The sequence below is a fragment of the Dama dama genome, chromosome 31 (genome assembly GCF_033118175.1).
Source record: "Dama dama isolate Ldn47 chromosome 31, ASM3311817v1, whole genome shotgun sequence".
NCBI lineage: Eukaryota > Metazoa > Chordata > Mammalia > Artiodactyla > Cervidae > Dama > Dama dama.
This window is the reverse complement of record NC_083711.1, coordinates 42,426,106-42,448,467: the sequence shown is the minus strand read 5'-3', so window position 1 is coordinate 42,448,467 and position 22,362 is coordinate 42,426,106. Positions and strand designations below refer to the sequence as shown.

Here is a 22,362-nt window from a genome sequence, read left to right as displayed (position 1 = left end):
AACACTATTTTATACTCATAGCGACGACCTACAAAATTGTATATATGTTATATATTTTACACATAAAAGGTATACAGAATTATCCTCCAAATAAGTGAAGTTGTATCTTTTGGATAATAGTTGTATCTCAAGAGACAGACCTTGAGTCATCTAGAATCATAAGGCAATACGACGTTGTTTTTCAGTCTTTAATGTTTGTCTCACATATATAAAAATGTATGCAGAGAAAAAAGTTTTTAATGAAAAACAAAAAAAATATATTATTTTAATCTCTCAACTTAAAATGTCAACAATCATATTTTTAAAAATCCTTTATTACCAAAAAGAAATCATTTAAGTTTCTCAAATGAAAAACAAAACAACATAGTGATACAAGCTATTTTTATTGTGTGAAAATGTCATAATTCATAGTGATTAAGAATGAAAATGCAGCATATAACAAAATAGGCATTTTACATGTTAAAAGCCATGTGGATTTACAAAACTAAAAATATTTTTAGAACGTGTTAAGAATACAAATTAATTTTTGAGATATATAAAATGTTCTATTTTACCATATATTTAATTTCAAAATCTTAAAAATAATCATTTATTTTTATTAAATGAACTCAGTAATTACTGTACACTAATCACTGGTAGGATACAAAAATTTTAAAGATATATGTATTCTCAAACAAGATGAATAGTAAAAATGCAAAAGTATGAGTTCAGGTTTTAAAAAATGAACTAATGTAAATTTTACAAAAAGGAACCAAGAAGATATACAAGCCAGTTTTTTCTCTAAAAGCCAATATAAAATTTACATTCTGTCTTCTTGTGTTACTTTTCCTTACACTTCAGCCACCTATCAAATTTGGGTTGTTATGAATTTTGTATCTGAAGTAGAATGCTTTCTACTCAGTGCACTAGGTAAGTTCCATGTACAAAACTCAAAAAAACTGCATATGATGCTCAAAACGAAAATTTTTAAAGTAAATAATTGTATTAAACTGCCTTAGACATGCTTAATCGTGTTATTATCAGATATCAGTATATATATATCTGTTATCAGTATAAGTTGCCAAACTGACTTACCAGTTTTAACAAGGTGATTTCTGTTTAGAGTATTTTCACCTTGATGTATATAGATGCTTTTAATTAAACATTTTAATCTATTATTCAAAAAATATCTAAAAGTTTGTCTCAACGCCAGTTGGAAGACAGAACATATAGATGCCATTCTTCAGTGCAAGGGAAGTACTACTATTTTAAATTAATTATTTTGGAATTGTTTCTTTATAAATGTAACTTAAACCAACATTTATTCTTATTTTGTTAGTACCCAAGCATTTCCCACTTATAAAATAAAGTTTTGGACTATAGTAGCTTTCCTGGTCTTTCTGCCTTTAATTTCAAGACACAAAAGAGGTAGAATAACCTACAAGAGTTACTAAAACTTCTGACAGAACAAGGAGTGAGAAGGAGCACCTTGATTTCTGAAAAGATCTAATCTTTGAAAGAGGGGTTTACTGGGACTTTTAATAGTATCTCATAAAACATTTCTATTAACTTAAAAAGCATTTAAGTCAAAAGGAATTGCAAGTGTCTTTCATTTATTGGGAATGTCATCAAAGCAAACAAACAGCAACAAACATTTAAGTAATTAGTGCTTTCAAATAACAAAATTTGGTAAAATAAAAATCTGAGAATCTATTTTAAAAGTATCTTAAGGTCAAATTAAGATGTATACTTAAAAAAAAAAAAAGATGTATACTTAAAGAACAATACTATTATAAAACATACTTCAAACCATATAAATATATCTCGTTTGTATAGTTCATGTCTGTCAAGTAAATCAATTCCATTTTCCAGACACAGTTGAAACAAACCATCTATAGAAAAGTGCACAGTCAATATCATAGTAATTAAAATCCTTAAACAAAATTTCTAGAAAAATATAAAAAGTTAAAAATTGAGGTTATAAATTCCCAAGAATCCCCTTTCCATGCACATATATCTTACAAACATTTAAAATAAAGAAATAAAGACTATTAAATAGTAAAGGAAGTGTACAGAGTCCATTGGCTCTTTTTCTGAACAGGTTTTCCTTCAGGAATACACCCAGGAGTGGGGATGTATAAACCAGAGTCAACACTAACTCTTGCTAACTTGTTCCAAACGCTCATCCCACTTGCTGGTCTTTTTTTTTTAAACCATGAAGACCATGGATAAGTAATTAATGATCAGAACAGTCAGGTCTTTGGCTCACTGATATTGTTATGGTTATCTTGCCCCAGTCATCGATGTTCAAGGTTTTCCTCTGTTGAGAAAGAAGGCCCTGCAGTTCATCTTGCTGATGTAAAGAGAGCACATCCATATGACCTGGTTATGAGATGACATCGTGAGCATCACTGTTAGGTCTCTGTCGCACAGCCACGGGAGGCAGTGGCTTTCCATAGAAATCTATGTAAAGAAGGTATACCAAAAATACGTAATTGTTATGGTAAATAAGATTTCTGGCACAATTCATTTATTTCCAACCAACACCTTTAAAAGAGTAAGAAACTCTGACCTTGTAAGTGAAGCAATGTGTAGGGCAGATTGGGGAAAAAAGTCTGAATTGGAAAAAACTTGAATAAATTCAAAAAACAACCACTAGGGCAAATTTTTAACTTGAGGTTATAAATCAATCTCTACTGATTTAATATAAAGCTGCACCTAATATATATATTATTTCCAAGTAAGTGTTCACAGCAGAACAAAACAAATAACAAACATCCAAAACTAATGGAGCCTGTTGACAAAGCCCTGATAAAGTCAGTGTTTGTACAATCCGTGTTCTTAGCCAGTGTTTACTACTTCTAAGAATTTGGTAAGAAAAGCTAATTATCTTAGTGTTCTGGTATTAGGAGTATTTTACAATGATACTTCAGTATAGTTCATTGATTTAGGGCATATTTGATACAAAAACAGTCTTAATTTGTACTTCCTAATAGGTTCCTAACCCTTAATTATCATAAATTGGTTTATAAATTTTAATAGCATAAGGAAACTTCAGTTTTTCTGGCCTATTACCCAAAAATTGTTCTAGAAGAAAAGCTGTTCAAGGTCACTTGAAATAAATATATTAAAAATGTATTAAGGGGCCCATTTCCAGTTCCGCTCATGCCAGAGTTCAGCTAAGCGGCTCCATCGTATTGCTGCCTCAGCATCCGTTTTGTCTGGCCAAGTGGCCTAAGGGGATCTTAAATAGATACTAGCACCTCATGCAAGAACATGCCCTAGAAAACAGCTTGCAAAATTAGATTAGTTGTAAGTGTATACTGCAAACTCTAAGGCTGCCACTAACAAAAGCCTATGACAAAGGAGGCAAGAATGTATAGTGGAGAAAAGACAATACGTGGTATTGGAGAAACTGGAGAGTCATGTGCAAAATAATCAGACTGGATCACTTTCTCACACTGTATACAAACATAAACCTTAAATGACTAAAGATAAAATCCAAAACCATAAAAATCCTATAAGAAAACATAGGCAGTACACACTTTGACATTGGTCTTAATATTTTTTAGGTGTGTCTCCTCAATCGAGAGAAACAAAGGAAAAGAAAAAGTGGGGCTATATCAAACTAAAAAGCTTTCACACAGCAAGGAAACTATCAACAAAAGAAGAGCCTACTGAATGGGAGGAGATACTTGCAAATAATACATCCAGTAAGGAGTTAATATCCAAACCACACAAAGAACTCAGACAACTCAATATCCAAAAAAAATAAAAAATTTAAAAAGTGGGCTAGAAGATCTGAAAAGACTTTATTCCAAAGAAAACAGACAGATGGCCAACATACACATGAAAAGATGTTCAACATCACTGATCATCAAGGAAATGCAAATCAAGGCCACAATGAGGTATCACCTCACACCTGTTGGAATAGCTATCATCAAAAACAACACAAATAACAAACACTGGCGAAGATGTGAAGAAAAGGAAACCTCATGCACTGTTGGTAGGAATGTAAACAGCACAGCAGCTGCCACTATGCAAAACTGTATGGAGATTCCTCTAAAAATTAAAAATAGAACTACCATACAATCCAGCAATTCTACTTCTGGGTATTTTCCCAAAGAAAACAAAAATACTAATTTAAAAAGATATATGCACCCCTATATTCATTACAGCATTATTCACAATAGCCAAGATATGGAAGCAAACTAAGTGCCCTTCAACAGAGGAATGGATAAAGTTGTGATACACACACACACACAATAATTAAGCCATAAAAAACAAGGAACTCTTACTATTCTCGACAACATGGGTGGACTTAGTATTATGCTAAGTGAAATAAGTCAAAGAAAGACAAATAGTGTACAATTTTACTTATCTGTGGAATCTAAAAAACAAACAAAAAGCAAAAGAACACACAAAAACAGCAACAGAGTCAGATAGAGAACAAACGGACGGTTGCTGGACAAAGGAGGGGGGTGGCAAGGCAGCAGCTGGGGTGCAGGAATGAGGGAAATAGGTGAGGGAAATTAACAGGTACAAGTTTCCAGTTACAAAATAAATGAGTCACAGGGATGAAATGTACAGAGTGGGGAATACAGTCAGTAATAATCTCTGTATCTTTGGTGATTAAGGTGGTCAAAAGGTACAAACTTGCAGTTATAAAATAAGTACTAGGAATGTAATGTAAAACATTAATATAATTACATGATTAACACTGCTGTATGTTATATATGAAAGTTGTTAAAAGAATGAATCCTAAGAGTTCTCATCACAAGGAAAAAAAATTTTTTCTTTTTTTTTCCTTTTTAATCTGTATGAGATGATGCATTTCATTTACTAAATTTACTGTGGCAACCATTTCATGATGTATGTAAGTCAAAACATTACACTATACACTTTAAACTTATACAGTGCTTGCTTTAGATTAATTATATTTCAATAAAACCGGAAGGAAAAAATAAAAAATAAAATAATGAAATTGAATAAATTTCAATGAAGGAAAGAGTAACAGAAAATTACAATTAGGCAAATACCACAGTAAAAATTATTGCACACACAATCCAATGACAGATGCTAAAACAGAAGCTAAAGTTTGTGGAGAACAGAATATTTGCATAATCTCAAAGTATCACTTCAGTGATATTTACTAATTACAAAGAAAATAGTAACATTTTACAATGTGGCAAATATCACCTTATTCAAATGATGAAGGTCAGCACCACCAATAATGAGACTTCCCAACATCATGTACACCCCACTTCATTTTGAGCATCAATCTGGTTCAACAATGAGAGGTGCTCCTGTGTCATCAGTATGCAGCCTCCACCAGTGTACCACAGACACTGCTATATTTGCCACAATTATGTCATTACTTAAAAAAATTTTAAATAAACTGTATATTCTCTCCTTAAAAAAAACTAGAAAATGATTGTTCAAGCAACTATAAATTTTAAAGCGAATACTAAGCTGCCATGATGCTCTAACAAATCTTAATATAACAATGTTAATAAAATGAATTAGAAGTATGGATTTCAAAGCTGAACAGACCTAACTTCAAATTCTGTGTCATTTATAGCTATGTGAACTTGGGTGTAGGATTCTCACACACAAAACTGCCCATCTGACAAGGCTATTAGAAGAATTAAAATGAGATAATGTACTTAAAAGTGCTTATCAATATGCCAGGGACATAGTATACAGTTATTAGTACTACTATTAATAAAATTATAAGGTACAATTATTTTGATAAATTTAAAGTATGCCTTTTCTAATTTCTTGCTTTCAAAATTAATGAGAATTTTGACACATCACAGAACTCATGATTAAACCAGAATGAATATTATGTTTTACTTCTAGAATTGAAAAGTACCCAAATCACATACACGTGACAAGAAGTATCAATTGCAGTTGATTCTGTATTATATCATTGCCAGAAAATTATATCATTCTATATGAAACAGATTTCTTATTGTCTTAACTGTAGGGGATATAAGTTGACCATACTGACCAACTGATATGACCAAATTAATTGATACCCATTTTAATAAAGGGCTTCAAACTTAACATACAAAATATCTTCATTCATATTTTAAGATTTGAAAATATTCTTTAGTTTTATACTTGGCATTTTTGGCTAACAGAATGTTTATTTCTCATAATGCGTAATGTTTATGAAGTACGGATTAAGAGTATTTACAAAGTGAATATAGATTCAGTTTTTAAGTGTATTCTCTGAATGTATGTCTTACACATTACCCAGAGTGAGGTTTACAGAAAATAAAGCAATTAGAAAAGTAAAATTGAATTGTCATCAAGGAATCAATGTCTATAATCAAAGAATAAATAAAAATCTGCCTTAACTCCTAATTTGACTATAAAAAATTAGTTTTCATCTCAAAAAATTTTAAGTGCCAAACCCAAATGCAGTTAACTTAATTATTTCCCTTTGCTCATTATATGTCTGTTGTCTACTTCCCATTAACCACATTCAAATAAATATATATTAATACAGTCAGGAAAGAGAAGAGGATGTGATGATAAAATTGGCAACTATCAGCATCACAAACAAAAATCTCACAACAAATACTAAAAACTAATTTAAACTTTTTAATTACAATTTTAAATTTATTATACTGACTTTCTTCTCCATAATGAAAACAGAGTTGATCATACTTTTTCTTAGCTATACAAGGTATACTTTGACTTAAAATTTATGGGAAAAAAATAATGAAGATATTTTAAAACTTGTGAAGTTAGAATGTTTAATTCTGTGCTTTGAGAAGTTAAATTTATTGATCTACTTAAAATTAACTGATATGTTAGAATAACAGTGGTCTTAAAATTTAACTAATTCATTATAATCCTTTTCTAGGAGTTCTAATTTAAAAATATAGGAGAGCAAAGAAAAACAAAAACAAAAAACAACCTTATTAGCCCATTTTCAACCTCTTTTTTAGTTGCTTTTAACTAATGTTCCCCCAGATGCTACCATTCTTTTCTCCTTATTTTACACACTTTCCCTCAGAAACAGGAAACTATCATTCCTTCAACTGCATTCATCCAGTAAACAAATATACAACATCTATTAGTGACAAAGCATTTCTATTATATGATGACAACTGAAAAACAAAACAAAAACTACCTACATACCGTTCCACCCACCTGAGTCCCCTTTCTCCAGAGTTTCAGAATCTTATTTGCACTGATATATGGACATTTCCAAATAGAGAAGCCTACAGACACCTCCAAAGCAAGTTTCCTTTCTCCTCATATATTGTCAGCATTAGAGATAGCACCAACCTTCTAGCCCCTTCAGCCAAATAATATTCTGTTCCTCTCTTCTTTCATCCCATACATTCATTCTTCATATAGAACTTATAACTGTTCAATATTCTCTCAACACATTTTTTATTCTCCATTCCAAATTCCCATTCTTCACTTCTCACTCTGACTACTGCAATAGCTTCTAACTGGGATCCTAACCTTAGGTATGGGCACAATTTAGTCTATACATAGTGACAAAAATTACTTTCCTAAACAATAACTCTTGTAATACTATTTCCTGTTAAAAATGTATATTGTCTCTTGTAAACTTAGCAAGTCTACACATCTTAAATATACATGTGAGGCCCTAAACAATCTGGCTATAAGCCATAATTCTAGTTTTAGTATCTCTCTATAACTTTAAACTTCCTATTTCTTACCTGTTCCACCTACGTGAACCTAAGATCTAGTCACAAGTAACTTTATACTATTTTCCAAATTAAGCAATGTGTTTTCCCACCTCTCCATCTTTGACTAGTTTATTTCTTCTGCTTATTAACTCTTCTCACACATGTACACATGTATATATATTTACATACACATACATTAGCACTACCTAATTGTTTCTAACAATATAGTGAATATTTAAGCTGATAATATATTCTAACACATACAATTTCAAAATATAAACAAACAGGAACTAATCTATCATAGTCAACGAAAACATCATGATGTAAAGTTAGCACCAAAAAGACATGTGACTTCACTGTTATTTTGAAGTTGAAGGACGAACCTTCTGTCTTTAGAAATTTAAAAAATCTAATTTTCATTGCAAAGAGATCAAACCAGACAATCTTAAAAGAAATCAGTTCTGAATATTCATTGGAAGGACTGATGCTGAAGTTGAAGATCCAATACTTTGGCCACCTGATGCGAAGAACTGACTCACTGAAAAAGACTCTGATTCTGGGAAAGACCAAAGGCAGGAGAAGCAGATGACAGAGGATGAGACGGTTGGATAGCACCACCAACTCGACAGACATGAGCTTGAGCAAGCTCTGGGAGTTAGTGATGGACGGGGAAGCCTGGCATGCTGCAGGCCATGAGATAGCAAAGAGTCGGACACGACTGAGCAACTGAACTGAACTGAATGATTATGAAGAAATATTTCATTATTGATACAGTATTCAGAAAAAGAAAGCAACCAGCACATTTAAATTTAAATACTTTTTGAATAAAATAGTTTATATAGTTTGCTATAATTTCAAATTATATATAATGCTTTTTGAAAGATTAAACTTCTGAATTTTTCTTTTCTAGTAAATGGATCTTCTTAGGAAACCAAGATTAGGTAAACAGAGTTATCAAAAAGGAAATGAGATGTTCTTGATGAATTTTACTGAACTACAATTCTATATGTATAAATCATCCTTTTGCATGTTAGAAATCAGAACTTCTGCCTGTTGTAAAGGGCAGCTCTGTATTCCCCACTGTCCTTCTTCAAGTTTCCAGGCGGAACTCTTAAATCCTATACTGGCTGTACTACACCTTATGTTAATTTCATCCAAAAAAGTGTTTTCTTGATTCAGTGAAGGCTTTAGTAACTGCCCTGGTGGTTCAGATGGTAAAGCGTCTGCCTACAATGCGGGATACGTGGGTTCAATCCCTGGGTCAGGAAGATCTCCTGGAGAAGGTTCTTGCCTGGAAAATCTCCATGGACGGAGAAGCCTGGCAGGCTACAGTCCATGGGGTCGCAAAGAGTTGGACACGACTGAGCAACTTCACTTTTATTAAGCTGAACTTTATTTGGTTTACTGATTTGGTTTCTGATCTTACAAACTGTGTTACTCTTTACTTTATTGTAATTTCAGCAGCTGAGTATCCTTAGAAGCAGAGAAAGAGCAATTACGGATCCCCTGGTGGCTCGGATGGTAGAGAGTCTGCCTGCAATGCGAGAGACCAGGGTTCGATCCCCGGATGGGGAAGATCCCCTGGAGAAGGAAATGGCAACCCACTCCAGGACTCTTGCCTAGAAAATCCCATGGATGGAGGAGCCTGGTAGGCTACAGTCCATGGGGTCACAAAAGAGTCGGACACGACTGAGCAACTTCACTTTCACTTTCACCATCACTGGGGCCTCCCAGGTGGCGCCAGTAGTATAGAACATTCCTGCCAATGCAGGAGACGTAAGAGATGTGGGTTTAATCCCTGAGTTGGGAAGATCCCCTGGAGAAGCGAATAGCTACCCACTCCAGTATTCTTGCCTAAAGAATTCCATGGACAGAGTAACCTGGCAGGTTACAGTCCACGGGGTTGCAAAGAGTTGGACATGACTAAAGTGACTTAGCATGCATGCATCATTGCATATATGAGCATATATAGGACAATGAAGTTTTAAACACCATAATTGTACTGTCTCATATTTAAGCTGCCTTAAAATCATTCTCTTTTACAACTATTTATATTAATATATAATGGATAAACACAAGCTATGATGGTCTTTACTTCTGTTTTCTAAGATAAATGTTAAATCAAACTATATTGAGGCAAAGGGCAGTTAAGAATAAAAAATTAAATAAATGAAAGTGAAGTAAAATGAAAAAGGATGGTTGTGGATTTGAAAGGCTCCCCAAAGTAAAAATTTACTGAAGTAATGAGGTAAAGAAAAATGAACGTGATATGTATAGATATTTGAAAACTGACGCTTTGGCATTACCATTATGACGTGTTTCACCAAGAGGCTCAAGTTTTGGAAGTCTAGTGACTTTGGGGGTTCCCCAGCCAACTGAAGAAAAAGAAAGACATTTAAAAACACTGTTAAACAATATCTCTTTAGGTCTGTTAAGAGGATCCCTCTCTTGACAGGAATGTATACAGCTTCAATGTCAGTTCATACATATTGAATGACACAGTACCAAATAACCACAAACCCATTTTAAATGGTTTCTGTTTTAGAATGTAATTTTAGGTTGGTAATACTTGCTTTAAGTTTTTGTTTCCCTTTAGTTAAAAATATAAGCATCCTCACCACCATCATAAATAACCTTAGGCTACTAACCTAAGTCCAAAGAGAAGCTAAAAGAAATGTACACTATTAAATAGAATATCAAAAATGAGTCTTAAAATGGGGCTCAAAGGAAAATGTTACCATCTTAACACCTTCTAGCAAGACTAAAAGGAAACTACAAACATATACATTGTAAGGTATTTACTGAATATGTGAGGTACAATGCTTAGTGATGAAAAAGATGTCTTATTAATTTTTACTATTTTTTTACTTTCATAAAGCATTTTTTTCTGAATAAAAAAAATCGATATTTATGTTGATAAATTCTGAACTAAGTAGACAGAACAAAGAATTCTACCTTTCTCACAAATTCACAAGATTATGAATACCCTGAATAAAAACTACATGATTTTTAAAATTTTTCTTCACTGTTTAAGGCAATATTTCTAAACTCAGTATCAACATCAATTTACTCACCAGGAGGAGGAGGTGGGGGTGGTGTTGGACTCTTAGGAACAGAATCATCTGTATTAACAGGTTCTACACGGTGGCTCCTTTTCATCCTTAGTTTCTTGGTTTTCTTTTTACTGCCATCTATAAGAATATAAACATGCAACTTTATGCCTTTTGGAAAAAGTTACTTCTATAATAAAAAAAGAACAGAATTAGAATACTGATATTATTATTACCATAGAAATATAACTTCAACTTAAAAATTGTTACCAATAATGAACTGTGAACTTGCCTTTTCTAAGAATAAATTTGTAAGTGATTGCTTATTGAATGAATGATTAATAAATATGATGCGAGTGGCAAAAAGTCATATTTTAAGTTCAATGAGAAGTGATTCAGAATACAAAAAAAAAATACATATTTCCAAAAGTAACATTTTTTTTCAAGTGTCATAATAAATGAATGGGATTATCTAATTACAGAGACTTCTACAAAGCTACGGATGACCTGGGGGAGAAAGACAGGTATTGGTTTGTCTCAGTAGGATATACAGAATGATTCCAGATCTAAGCCCAAAAATAATCCTTTGAAATGTGAAAAAAGACCCTAATCAAACCAAAGCATCTTATCTATGAAAATAATGCCCAAGATGTTCAATATAAATGTATGTAACCAAAACTCATATTAGAGCTTACAGAATTGAATCTTAATCTTTCTAAATATTTACAGATTCTCGCTTAGCACATATAGACATTTTAAGTGAATCTATGTTGTTAACATGTAAACTTTAACAACATAAACCAGGATGATATAGTACTTAAATAATCAAACAGCAGAGCCACTGAAATATTTTAATTGATAATCCCAAATCACTAAATTTATACATATAATACATTTTATAAAATGGAAATTATGTTACACAAGAAACAGCCAACATCTATGAAACCTATAAAGTTTTATATAAACCTATAAAACATTGTAAGAAATACAATTATATTTGGAAACTCATTATTTTTCAAAATAAATTAGTGTCACTTGAGAACATTTTACTCTAGATATAAACAGAGACATCCTTTTACAATTAAAGCTATAAGCTTTGCAGCTGGGAGAAAGGAAAGAGAGCTTCCAAAATCATATGGTACTTTAGCATGGGCAATAAGTCAGGGTCATGGAAGAGCACAGGCTATGCAACAGAGAATCGAAAGTTGAGGGAAGTGTATCTCAGCACAGTCACAGGTGAGACGTGTGATCTCAAATTACTCAACCTTTCCAAGTCCCTGCTGTCCTACTCTACATAATGAGAAAAATATACCTCAGGATTGCTATGTGAAATAACAATGTTGTGTTAATATTTTCAAATCATCTACCAAACCATTTTGTTCTTTAACAACATATTAGTGTTATTAGAAAGAGCTCTTCCAATATATTTAGAGGCCACTTTAAGTCTACATTTTGTTTTACTCTGTTAACAGAGTGATATGGGTACAAATGTGGATACCCCAACTTCTCAAATTACAAAAAGTATAACTTTCAAATCTAAGTATTTTTATATAGCAAAACATCCATGTTAGGTACTCTGCATCTCACGGACTGAGACCTTGTCTTCATAAACTCTTTAATACTATACAAAAATTCTTATATACCATTCTTACAAATACATCATATACCTAGTTATTGTATCACCAACTAAGAATGGCAAGGAAGCAATGGTTCCTGGGCATCTCTCAGGTGTCAGGCCCTGTGCTAGGAACATTGTAGGGTTACTTTTATTATAAGGAAACCTAAAAGCCTGGTTGAAAAAAAAAAAAAAAAAAGAAAACTCCATTTCTGAGATGAGAAAAACAAGGACTGAAGAACACATGTAACAGAACATACATCTAGCAGATGAGAAAGTCTGGACGCTACCTCGGGTTGTGTGAGTCCAAATGGTCTCTCTCTACGACACCAAAAGACATAAATTTCCTGTTAAAGCACGTAACTAGCTTAAAAAAAGAAAAGTAACTGTAAATTAAAGACTTCATATAATATTAAAATAAGAGGAACATGGATATTTGATAATAAAATGGCTTTTAAGTTATATTTTTAAAATTTAATTGAATGATAATTGCTTTACAGTATTGTGTTGGTTTCTGCCAAATGTTCAGTTATGTCTGCATCCCCTAAAAATCACAAGTAAATAAAGAAAATGACGCTGACTATAACTTTTGGAAGATTAAGAAAACCAAAACAAACCCTCCAAGAATTTTAAACGTTTTAAATACACTCTAAGGATTCCTGGGGCTATGCAATATTCCTAATTATTGAAAATGCAATTTTCAGCTGAAATTCTTTTCAGTTACAAAGGGCTAGGTTTTAAGACATCATGAATAAAAACATAAATTAGCAAACTAATGATGAACTAAAATTCATGAAAAAAACATAAGAAACATTGCATTTGGAGATGAAAAATCTTACGACACATTTCTTTGTGAAAATAACCATGACAAAAAAGTATTTTTAAGTTTTATATATGTTATTTACATGTCACATATAATACATAAAACTTAAAAATAAACACAATGACCATAAAAATAAATAAATTATATATTTTTAATAACTAGATTTATCACCTGATTCTGATGATCTCCATTCTGTCTCATCTTCATTTTCCAACTGCTGTGTTAATGCCTCCTTATAATTTTCTACTACTCCAAACTCACTGATTTTTTGGCTGCTGTCACTGATCTGGCTTTGCGTCTCTGTTTGCTCATGCTCCATTTTATGCTTCAGGGGGCAGCCATCACTGTCTTCTGTATTTTGCCTCTTTTTCTCTCTTTCAAGTTTTTTTTCATTCTGACAAAAATGAAATGTATCATTCTTAATATAGTGGTCATATTTAAGATAGCTTAAGGGAGAAATCAAATAATTCGTGAGCATTATGTAACTTCAGGGCACTGTGTGATATTTCCATTAAAATTATTTGAATATATCAATTAAAACATGCTAATTGCCAAACATTCAGAAAGCAGAGAGTATAAAGAAAGAACACTTATATTACCAGTAATTCCACAGTCTAGAGATGATCACTATTTGATGTACAGGTCAGTGAGAGGTGCTTTTCTTTGCCTATCCCACACACATACAGACATACACATCCACAAACATACACTAATGTGACTGTCTCTCTACATATACATATTTATGTATATTTTTGGAGAAGGAAATGGCAACCCACTCCAATATTCTTGCCTGGAAAATCCCATGGACTGAGGAGCCTGGAGGGCTGTAGTTCATGGGGTCGCAAAGAGTTGGACACGACGGAGCGACTAAGCACAAGCACATGTGTATTTTTAAACAGAAAAGAATCAAAGATTTAAGAATACATGTTTCTTTCTCTGTCAATCAATTTATGAAGTGCTTACAATAGTGCATCACACATACATAGTAAAGTGTTAGCTATGAAAGTATTATATTATGCTATGGTTTAGTCATATGCTATGGTTTAGTTATATCTGACTCTTGCGACCCCATGGACTGTAGCCCACCAGGCTCCTCTGTCCATGGGATTTCCCAGGCAAGAGTATTGGAGTGGGTTGCCATTTCCTTCTCCAGGGAATCTTCCTGACCCAGGGATGGAACCCAAGTGTCCTGCATTGCAGGCGATCTACTGCATTGCAGGCAGATTCTTGAGCTGAATCACCACTGAGCCGCCAGGGATTCCCTATATTATAATGTATGTGTAAGCTCTTACTACTTTCATCAAGTACACTATTATTTTGAATAATTCTATAACTTGTTGTACCAACTCCCACTCAATGGCCAAAGACGTGATTTTCAATTTTTCATTATTACAAGAAATACAATTATTCAATTAGTTCTCCAGAATAAATTCCTAACAGTCATGCTGCTGGATCAATGGGTAAAGCACATTTTAAAATGTGACATACTACAAACTTTACTTCGTAAAAACTAATGTCAGATTACACCACTGGAGAAGGACTGAAAGGCTGATGATTTCCCACGTCTTTCCTTTTCTGATTGCATAGCGCAGCATGTAGGATCTTACTTCCCCATCAGGGATCGAACCTGCACCCCCTATACTGGAAGTGTGCAGGCTTAGCCACTGGACTGCCAGGGAAGTCCCCCACCCCACATTTTTTTCAGCGCTTTTTTAATCATCATGCTCAATTATTCAGCTGTGTCCGACTCTTGGTGACCCTTTGGACTACAGCCTGCCAGGCTCCTCTGTCCATGGGATTTTTCAGGCAGGAATACTGGAGTGGGTTGCCATTTTCCCCTCCAGGTTTTAATCATTATAAATCTTTAATATCTCCACCAAACTAATAAATACTTTTTTACCTCAATGTTGATTTATTATTTTTATTACTACTGAAGATAAGTTGTAAAATATCCTTATTGCCATTTAAATTTTTTCTATAAGGAACTACCCATCATAACCCAATGCCCTTTTTTCTATTAGAGTCTAATTATTTACACAGTAATTTTTTAAGGATTCTTTTTTTTTTTTTGGTCCCATGTTTCTCAAATATTTTTCATTACATTTAGTTTGGTTTGGTGTTTTTTTTGTGTGTCTTTAACTTTGTAGAACATCTCTTTAAAAACTGAATATAGTAAGATCTACTTTATTTTTCCCATTTTATTATTTTTCAGTCTGTGATTTATGGCCTCATTGTCCTGCTTTGAATGTTTCTCCTCCTCCAAGTTTACAAATGTCAATCTGTATTATATCCAAGTGTTTTTAAGGCTTCTTTTTTTATTTAAATCTTTTAAAATTTAATTTGGTATACAATAATTGGTTCAATAATTTTGCTTTTTTTTCCCAAATGACTCTTCAGTTGTTACAATATCTTTTTTCTCACAGATTTGAAATGCCACCTTTCTCTTATGCTAAATTATATATATATATATATATATATATATATATATATATATATATATACACACACACACACACACACACTAACTTATATATAATTCTGTTTGTTACTATTGTTTCATTGTGTATTCTGGAACCAACATCTCACCATTTTCATTATCTGTGATAAAAATCAAAGGAAAAAAATGTCAGGTAACATTTTAAAGGAGAAGTTTTTTGGGGAAGAAAACTTGCTTGATAAAAAGGATATTTCCATTTATTTCATTTCTTAAGTAACTTAAAACTAAATATCTCATATTACCAACTATTTTGCAAAAATAAAGCAACCAAAAACTATACAATCATCTTCTTACCTGTGGAGCTGCCTCCCTCCTCAGCAGCAGCCCCAAGGAAGAACTAATCATCCACCTTTCCAGATGAATACCTGTGTGGAAGGAGGCAGTGATAGGGGAGGAGGGATGGAGAACATACAGGTTGGTCACGCGAGCCACCTGCCACATTAAGCTCTGAGTGAATGGAGAGGCGATTTAGGGAGCTCCGCCACTGAGGAAGCATAGCTGCTGGGAGTGATTAAAGCAGGACCAATGCAAACTCTGAACATCAGTAGAAAATGAAAACAGACACAGATACACAGACGGACAGATATAGAAACATACACACACACACACACTCTTTCTCTCACCCTTAATTTCTTATGATTAAAATCTACAAATTAATTTTAGTTAAACTTCTGACATTTAAAATTAAAATAAATGATATTCAGATATAAAAGAACATATCATAGTTTCAAACATTAAGTATCCTGGGAAAATAGCTAGAAAACCATTTACATACTCTAATGCTTCATAAACATCTAAATATTACTGTAAAAGTATAGTAATAGCAATATACAGTGACAAAGACAACATAAATAAGAGTTAAACACTACTGTCATAGGATATGTGACAAAATATATTTATCAGAACAATAAGATAGTTGTATATCCTATCTTCATTTTCATTCTCAGTGAATTCTGCAGCCATCCTTCTTCCTTTTAATGCTAGATCAGAAGGGAAGATTGAAGAGGAAGAAAAAGCAACAAACCTTTAGCCTGTCTCCCCCTTTTAATTTCTTTTACAAATAATTAATCCCTGGTGAAATATTACCATCTCCCTGCCTCCTTTCCCTATCCCTCACCTCCTTTCTGAACTTCCAACTTTATAACTTAACATATAAAAATTAATTCGCCACTATCCATACCTCAATGATTACCGATGCTATTGGCTGGAAAGGATTAACAATAACTGGTTCTGGGTCCAATTCAGCCATCCCACTGGTTCCATGGAGTTCAGCCCGTTCTTGTTCTCTTTGTTCTCTATATTTTGAAGGAAAAAAATTGGAATTCCTTATGAGAAAATGATAAATCATGTTTAAGAACACCTGCAATAGGTTTATGGCTATTAAATTCAATATTTAAACATATGGACATGGCCTTGAATTACTGATTTTCAGATATCCTTATGCAGGTAATAGGCCTCTATCTCCACGTAAAGATTAATCGTTTGAATTTTTAAAGAAAGAAATGCTGACAAAAATGACATTCTCTATGACTGACTTCTTAATGTCTGCAGTACAGATTATTTTTCTATGTAATAAAGATTTATATTAATCAATTTAATTACCCTCCCAAACCAATGCTATCCTCTTCTCTAATGTTAACTAGGTAAGTTCTACTGTTAAACCTCTTAAGAGCTGTGTATAGTTATATACCATAAATGAACTAGATAACAATTATTGCTTTGCATAAGTAGAAAAGGCTATAAAAATAAGTAGCCCTTTGTCACTCAAACCAAAAAAATATTTCTATGTTAGTTACTACTGAGAATTTTATTACCTCTGTTACTTAAAATTAATGTTGCCCCAGAGATAAAGGTAATAAATTATTAAAAGACGTAGCTATAGACAGAAACATGACTATTTTAGATCCGCAACTAGACTGTAAGTATAGTAGAACAATGTCAATGCTCATTACTATGGCATTTATTAATTAAGTTCTATGATGGAAAGATATATTCTCTCATCCTGAACCTAGAAAGCCAAGATTTAGTGATCTGCAATTTACTAGTTCTGTGACCTTGTGGTCATTTATCTGCATACTTGAGCCTCAGCTTTCCCATAAATGTGGACAAAATACCTATTTCATAGGGCTATTTCAGATAAATTAATATATGTGAAAGCTCTCTATATAAACATAACTTACTGGACACTTATTCATTATTAATGCTATTCATTTATTAGTAAGTAATTTCAAGTATCTGGTTTTAATATACTATTTTCAGATACCAATAATAGCTGTTTTACTGTTTTTTCCAAAATTATCTAAACCTATAAAAATCTAAAAACCTATTAAATTGTGTTTAACAATAAAAAGTTCTTTTTTTTAACACTCTCAACTAAATTTAATTATGGATTCTGTTAAACAGGAGAGGATTCCGAAGACAAGTGGCATGGCTAAGAGAAAGGAGGAAAGGGGAGAGGGGTGCCAGAAAAGCCAGCCATAATATGATCTGGAATATCTTTATGGAAAAAGCTAAAACTGGAAAAAAAAAAAATGTCTAAATTTCTTTTATTCAATCTTTTTCTTTTTGCTTGTTTTCTAAGTAGAGGGAAAGCAAAGAAGCCTTTAGAAAACTATAGCCATAAAAAAAAAAAGAAAACTATGGCCATATATTTTGCTTTCATAAATACATAGAAGGTATATTTACATGAATGGTTGGGTGTACTTAGCTTTATATCATGAAAGTATACACTAGAATAGAAAATCAAAGATTCTCACAGGAACTAAAACCTCTTACTGGTTCAAGAGAGACCTATGTCACTGATCTGCTCATGTTATTGAGCACCTGAGGATAGAAAAGTTATCTCTCCAAGAGATAAGTCCTGTCTCTGAATTAAATGAAAGATACCAGTAATCAGAGGACTTCCTTGACAGTGTGAGGGAGCACCTCACAAAGGCATCACCACGGACAGTGGGTTCTTGCCTATGAGGCTGCAATTGTTAAAGCACACAGGAGGCCAGTATTACTTAGGTAGATGGAAGACAACTTTGGATGCCACAAGAGCTCACTTGGAAATCTTTCCGTTTCTTCCCTCCCCTGACATGTAATAATCAAATGAAGAAAGAAATCGAAATCTTGGGATTAAGAACTAAATTCAACATCTAATCAAATCTGAGAAGCCAGTTCGATCTCTCTGTCAGGAAGATCCCCTGGAAAAGGGCATGGCAACCCACTCCAGTATTCTTACCTGGAGAATCCCATAGACAGAGGAGCCTGGCAGGCTACAGTGCATGGGATCACACATAGTTGGACACAACTGAAGCGACTTAGCATATATGCATGTAATCAAATCTGAGTATTATTTTCTTCCAGCATTAAGATTATAATAACTGACTTAATGGTAGAATTTATGTAAACTTTTTTTTTTAAATTTAGAGTTTGCTAAACATTTTTAAAATTTCCATTTAGGCAACACATTTTAAAAATAGTTTTAATAGCATGTTTTTAAAACCTGAGATGGTGCAATTCATTCTCCTTTCAGACAAAAACTAGTGTTGAAGATCAGATTTTGCTTCAGCTGGGTGATCCACTAACAGCTTACCTTCTATCTTCACTGACACTAATGAGGAGTATCTCAGTCTACAACACATTCTTTCCTATGGGAGACTGTCCTGTGCATCACAGAATGGTTAGCAGCATCCCTGGCCTCCACCCTCTAGATGCCAATTGCACTCCACCTCCCAGCCATGACAAGCAAAAATGTTCCTAGACATTGCCAAATGTCTTCTGAGGAGCAAAATTCACCTTGCAGATTGAGAACCACTGCGCTAAAGGTTGTCACAAGAAATAAAGAAATAAAATTCTAAAACTGTGAGAGATAAATACTGCAGCAATAAATATAACTACTATACCACCATTAGGAAAATTAGAACTCTATAAACCAAACCTTCTAAGTCTACAGAAATAAAAAAAAATTACCATGAAGAACCTGAATAGGCAAACTAAAAAACTATTCATAAAAGTGAGGTGTTCTGGCGTTTCATACGCACTGTGCTATATAATTAATCTACTTACCTTTCTTCTCGTAATTTCCGTACGCGTTCAGCCCTTTCTCGCTTCTCTTGCTCCTCAAGAGCACGTTGTTCGGTGGTATCTTTTTGGATGCGTTCATTTAAGGCATCAAAGTCCCTTGCAATGATATGTAGCAGCCAATAAAGGCCCTTTTTAATGGACTTGTCAATTTTCTTTCCATATCCCAAGACTGCTGAACAAGGTTCCTTAAAAATAGAAGTTTATTTTACTTAAAGATTAAAACTAAAAGTTCTCTACAAATATTCATTCATAAACCATTAGTATAATTACTGGAGAATTGAATCAATTAACTCGTTAAATTAATGATATAAAGCACCTGCTTCTTTAACTTATAAAATACATCTGTGCAATAATTACTACATTAGTATGTATATATGAGTTGAAATATTTTATGGATTATACCTGTAAGCTTGGAGAGTGATTCTGACACAAGAAGTTGGCAGTGCTAGATAATTTTAAACAAAATCACTGACAGACAAAATTGAACTTACAGAAGAAAACTACCTATTAAAAATACTATTAATACTACTACTATTTAACACTACATAATAAAAATAGCAGAAAATTTTAATTTCTTACACCAGGGAACTTATGGCACTAAGCATCTTTTAAGATTGACGGCCTAACAATCATTTTCTGAAACCAAGAATAAATTATTAAATCCTCAGTTCATCTTTAAGATGTAGGATAACTCTAATATAATCCTTCAAAATTCATTATAAACTATCCAAAGTATAAATTGTATATTTATACTTCCACCATTTTACAATATTTATAGAGTAACATGTTTGTATAGCTTACCTATTTGTCAGCAATGTTTAAACAAAATCAAATCTAAAGTCTTTGAAATGATGGAAGATATTTCAAAGAAGTCAGTAACAACCAAACAGAAAACAAATATCACTGTAGTAAGTAATTTCAAATGAACAGTGAGATCATGTATTTCCTGGGTAAAATATTTAGAAAAGAAACACTAATAAATTATTTTGTTAGCTGCCTACTCTCTAACTGCTTATCACCTTTACAAAAACTAAGTTATATCGAACATAATTTATAGGGCAAAAGAAGCCTCAAAACTTACTATCTGACACAAGCACTTGTGCTCATTGACCAGCTTTTCCAGAGAAAGACACTCAATCACATCAGCTTCTCCTAGAGCTCCTTCTTTATCCTGTTTATTTGCCAACCTAGAGAGACACAAGTAAAGTGGATTTAAAGCAAATATACAATCAGACAGCTGCTTAAAAACATTCTCACCAAGTTCCTACTCCAAAGTTTTAACCCTGCTGATTACAGAACATGCTGGTTTTATAGAGCAATGTACTATCTTTTATTCCATCATTTTTCCTTTATTAAGTTTGCAAACATTTTTTAAGATTTGGCCTATAAAAGGGAAATCAAGTACAGAGAAATGTCAAGAAAAGCAATATGTCAACAGGCCAACAACAAAGTACAAACAGAAAAAGTAGTGGACAAGTTTCCACAGCTCTCAGCCATCAGTTACACCTTTCACCTTAGAGCCTTATCTTCTTAAAATACACTGCATCGTGATGCAAAGGCCCTTATCCCAAGTCTTTTTTTCTTCTTTAAAATACAAACTGCATCATGTTTCACATACCTAAATAGTCATTCAAAGCTTGTATTATTTGAGCTAACCTGTATTTCCAGTGTGTGGATGTGTTCACATAACAGTGCAATTTACTGGAGAAATGAGGTCACTTTTATCTAATTTATTTAGCACAGCACTGGACATAGAAAACCTTATACTCAATTAGGAACAAACTGGGGAACAAGTTAAAAAACCAAAACAAGTTCTAAAAAAAGTTAGGAATTACCACAAGATACTGTTTTCCTGGAAGCCTAGCGTGGTGCAGTCCATGGGGTCGCAAAGAGTTGGACACAACTGAGCGACTGAACAACAAAACAACTATTTTCCTATCAGATGGCAGAGGTCAAAAGATAATAAAATACTGTCTTGAAAAGGGTTTGGTAGTATTTCAGGAAAATATATATTATATCATAAATATGTTGAATAATCAATCTAATGAACCCTATCACCTATCTAAAAATTTATACCATTTTTGCTCATCTATATATCTTCCATGTTCCCATCGGTCATATCACTTCACCTTAAAATTTAAAAATATTCTAATACCACTGTCACACCTAAGCTCTGAAAAAAATTAATATTCTTCAATATCTTTAAGTGTAATGTCCAAATTCAGATCCAAACCAGATACACATTACAATTTATTCTTTTAAGTGTTTCTGAATCAGTATCACCCCCAATGCCAACACTGCCTTCTCCTGCAACATCACTACCAATACCTCTGAGAAGACTGTAAAAATGGCAGTCTGGTCAATGTTACTTACAACACCCAACTATAAAAACAAGTCAGGGAGGGTGCAGTGAGAGCATGAATGAGCTTTCATTAGTTTTTCATTCATTCCCCCACTGTTTTTTATTAATAATATAAACATGTACATGGAAAAAATGCTATTTTAAAGCCCACAATTTGGGCACCTTGGCTATCCACTGGTAGTGATTGGTTAACAGATGTTTATATGTGTATCTATACCCTCCCTTTCTTCCTCAAACGTTAGCATACTATATACACTCCTGTGAATCACTATGCTTTTTTTCCAAA

At 33.1% G+C, this 22,362-nt stretch overlaps 1 protein-coding gene across 4 annotated transcripts in view; it reads right to left on the bottom strand.

Moving 5' to 3' along the window:
• Nucleotides 1–2,250: 2,250 nt before the first annotated feature.
• The window catches only part of ARL13B (ADP ribosylation factor like GTPase 13B), a 77,352-nt gene continuing 57,240 nt past the window's right edge, over nucleotides 2,251–22,362 (bottom strand). For all 4 annotated transcript variants that reach the window (XM_061134073.1, XM_061134077.1, XM_061134075.1 and 1 more), the window contains 7 exons: nucleotides 20,796–20,901; nucleotides 19,697–19,899; nucleotides 16,824–16,938; nucleotides 13,318–13,540; nucleotides 10,733–10,849; nucleotides 9,965–10,033; nucleotides 2,251–2,442 (listed from right to left, as the gene is read on the bottom strand). In XM_061134073.1, the coding sequence (XP_060990056.1) occupies nucleotides 2,366–2,442; nucleotides 9,965–10,033; nucleotides 10,733–10,849; nucleotides 13,318–13,540; nucleotides 16,824–16,938; nucleotides 19,697–19,899; nucleotides 20,796–20,901 (910 nt within the window). In that variant the 3' untranslated portion in view covers nucleotides 2,251–2,365. The remainder of the gene's footprint in view (nucleotides 2,443–9,964; nucleotides 10,034–10,732; nucleotides 10,850–13,317; nucleotides 13,541–16,823; nucleotides 16,939–19,696; nucleotides 19,900–20,795; nucleotides 20,902–22,362) is intronic.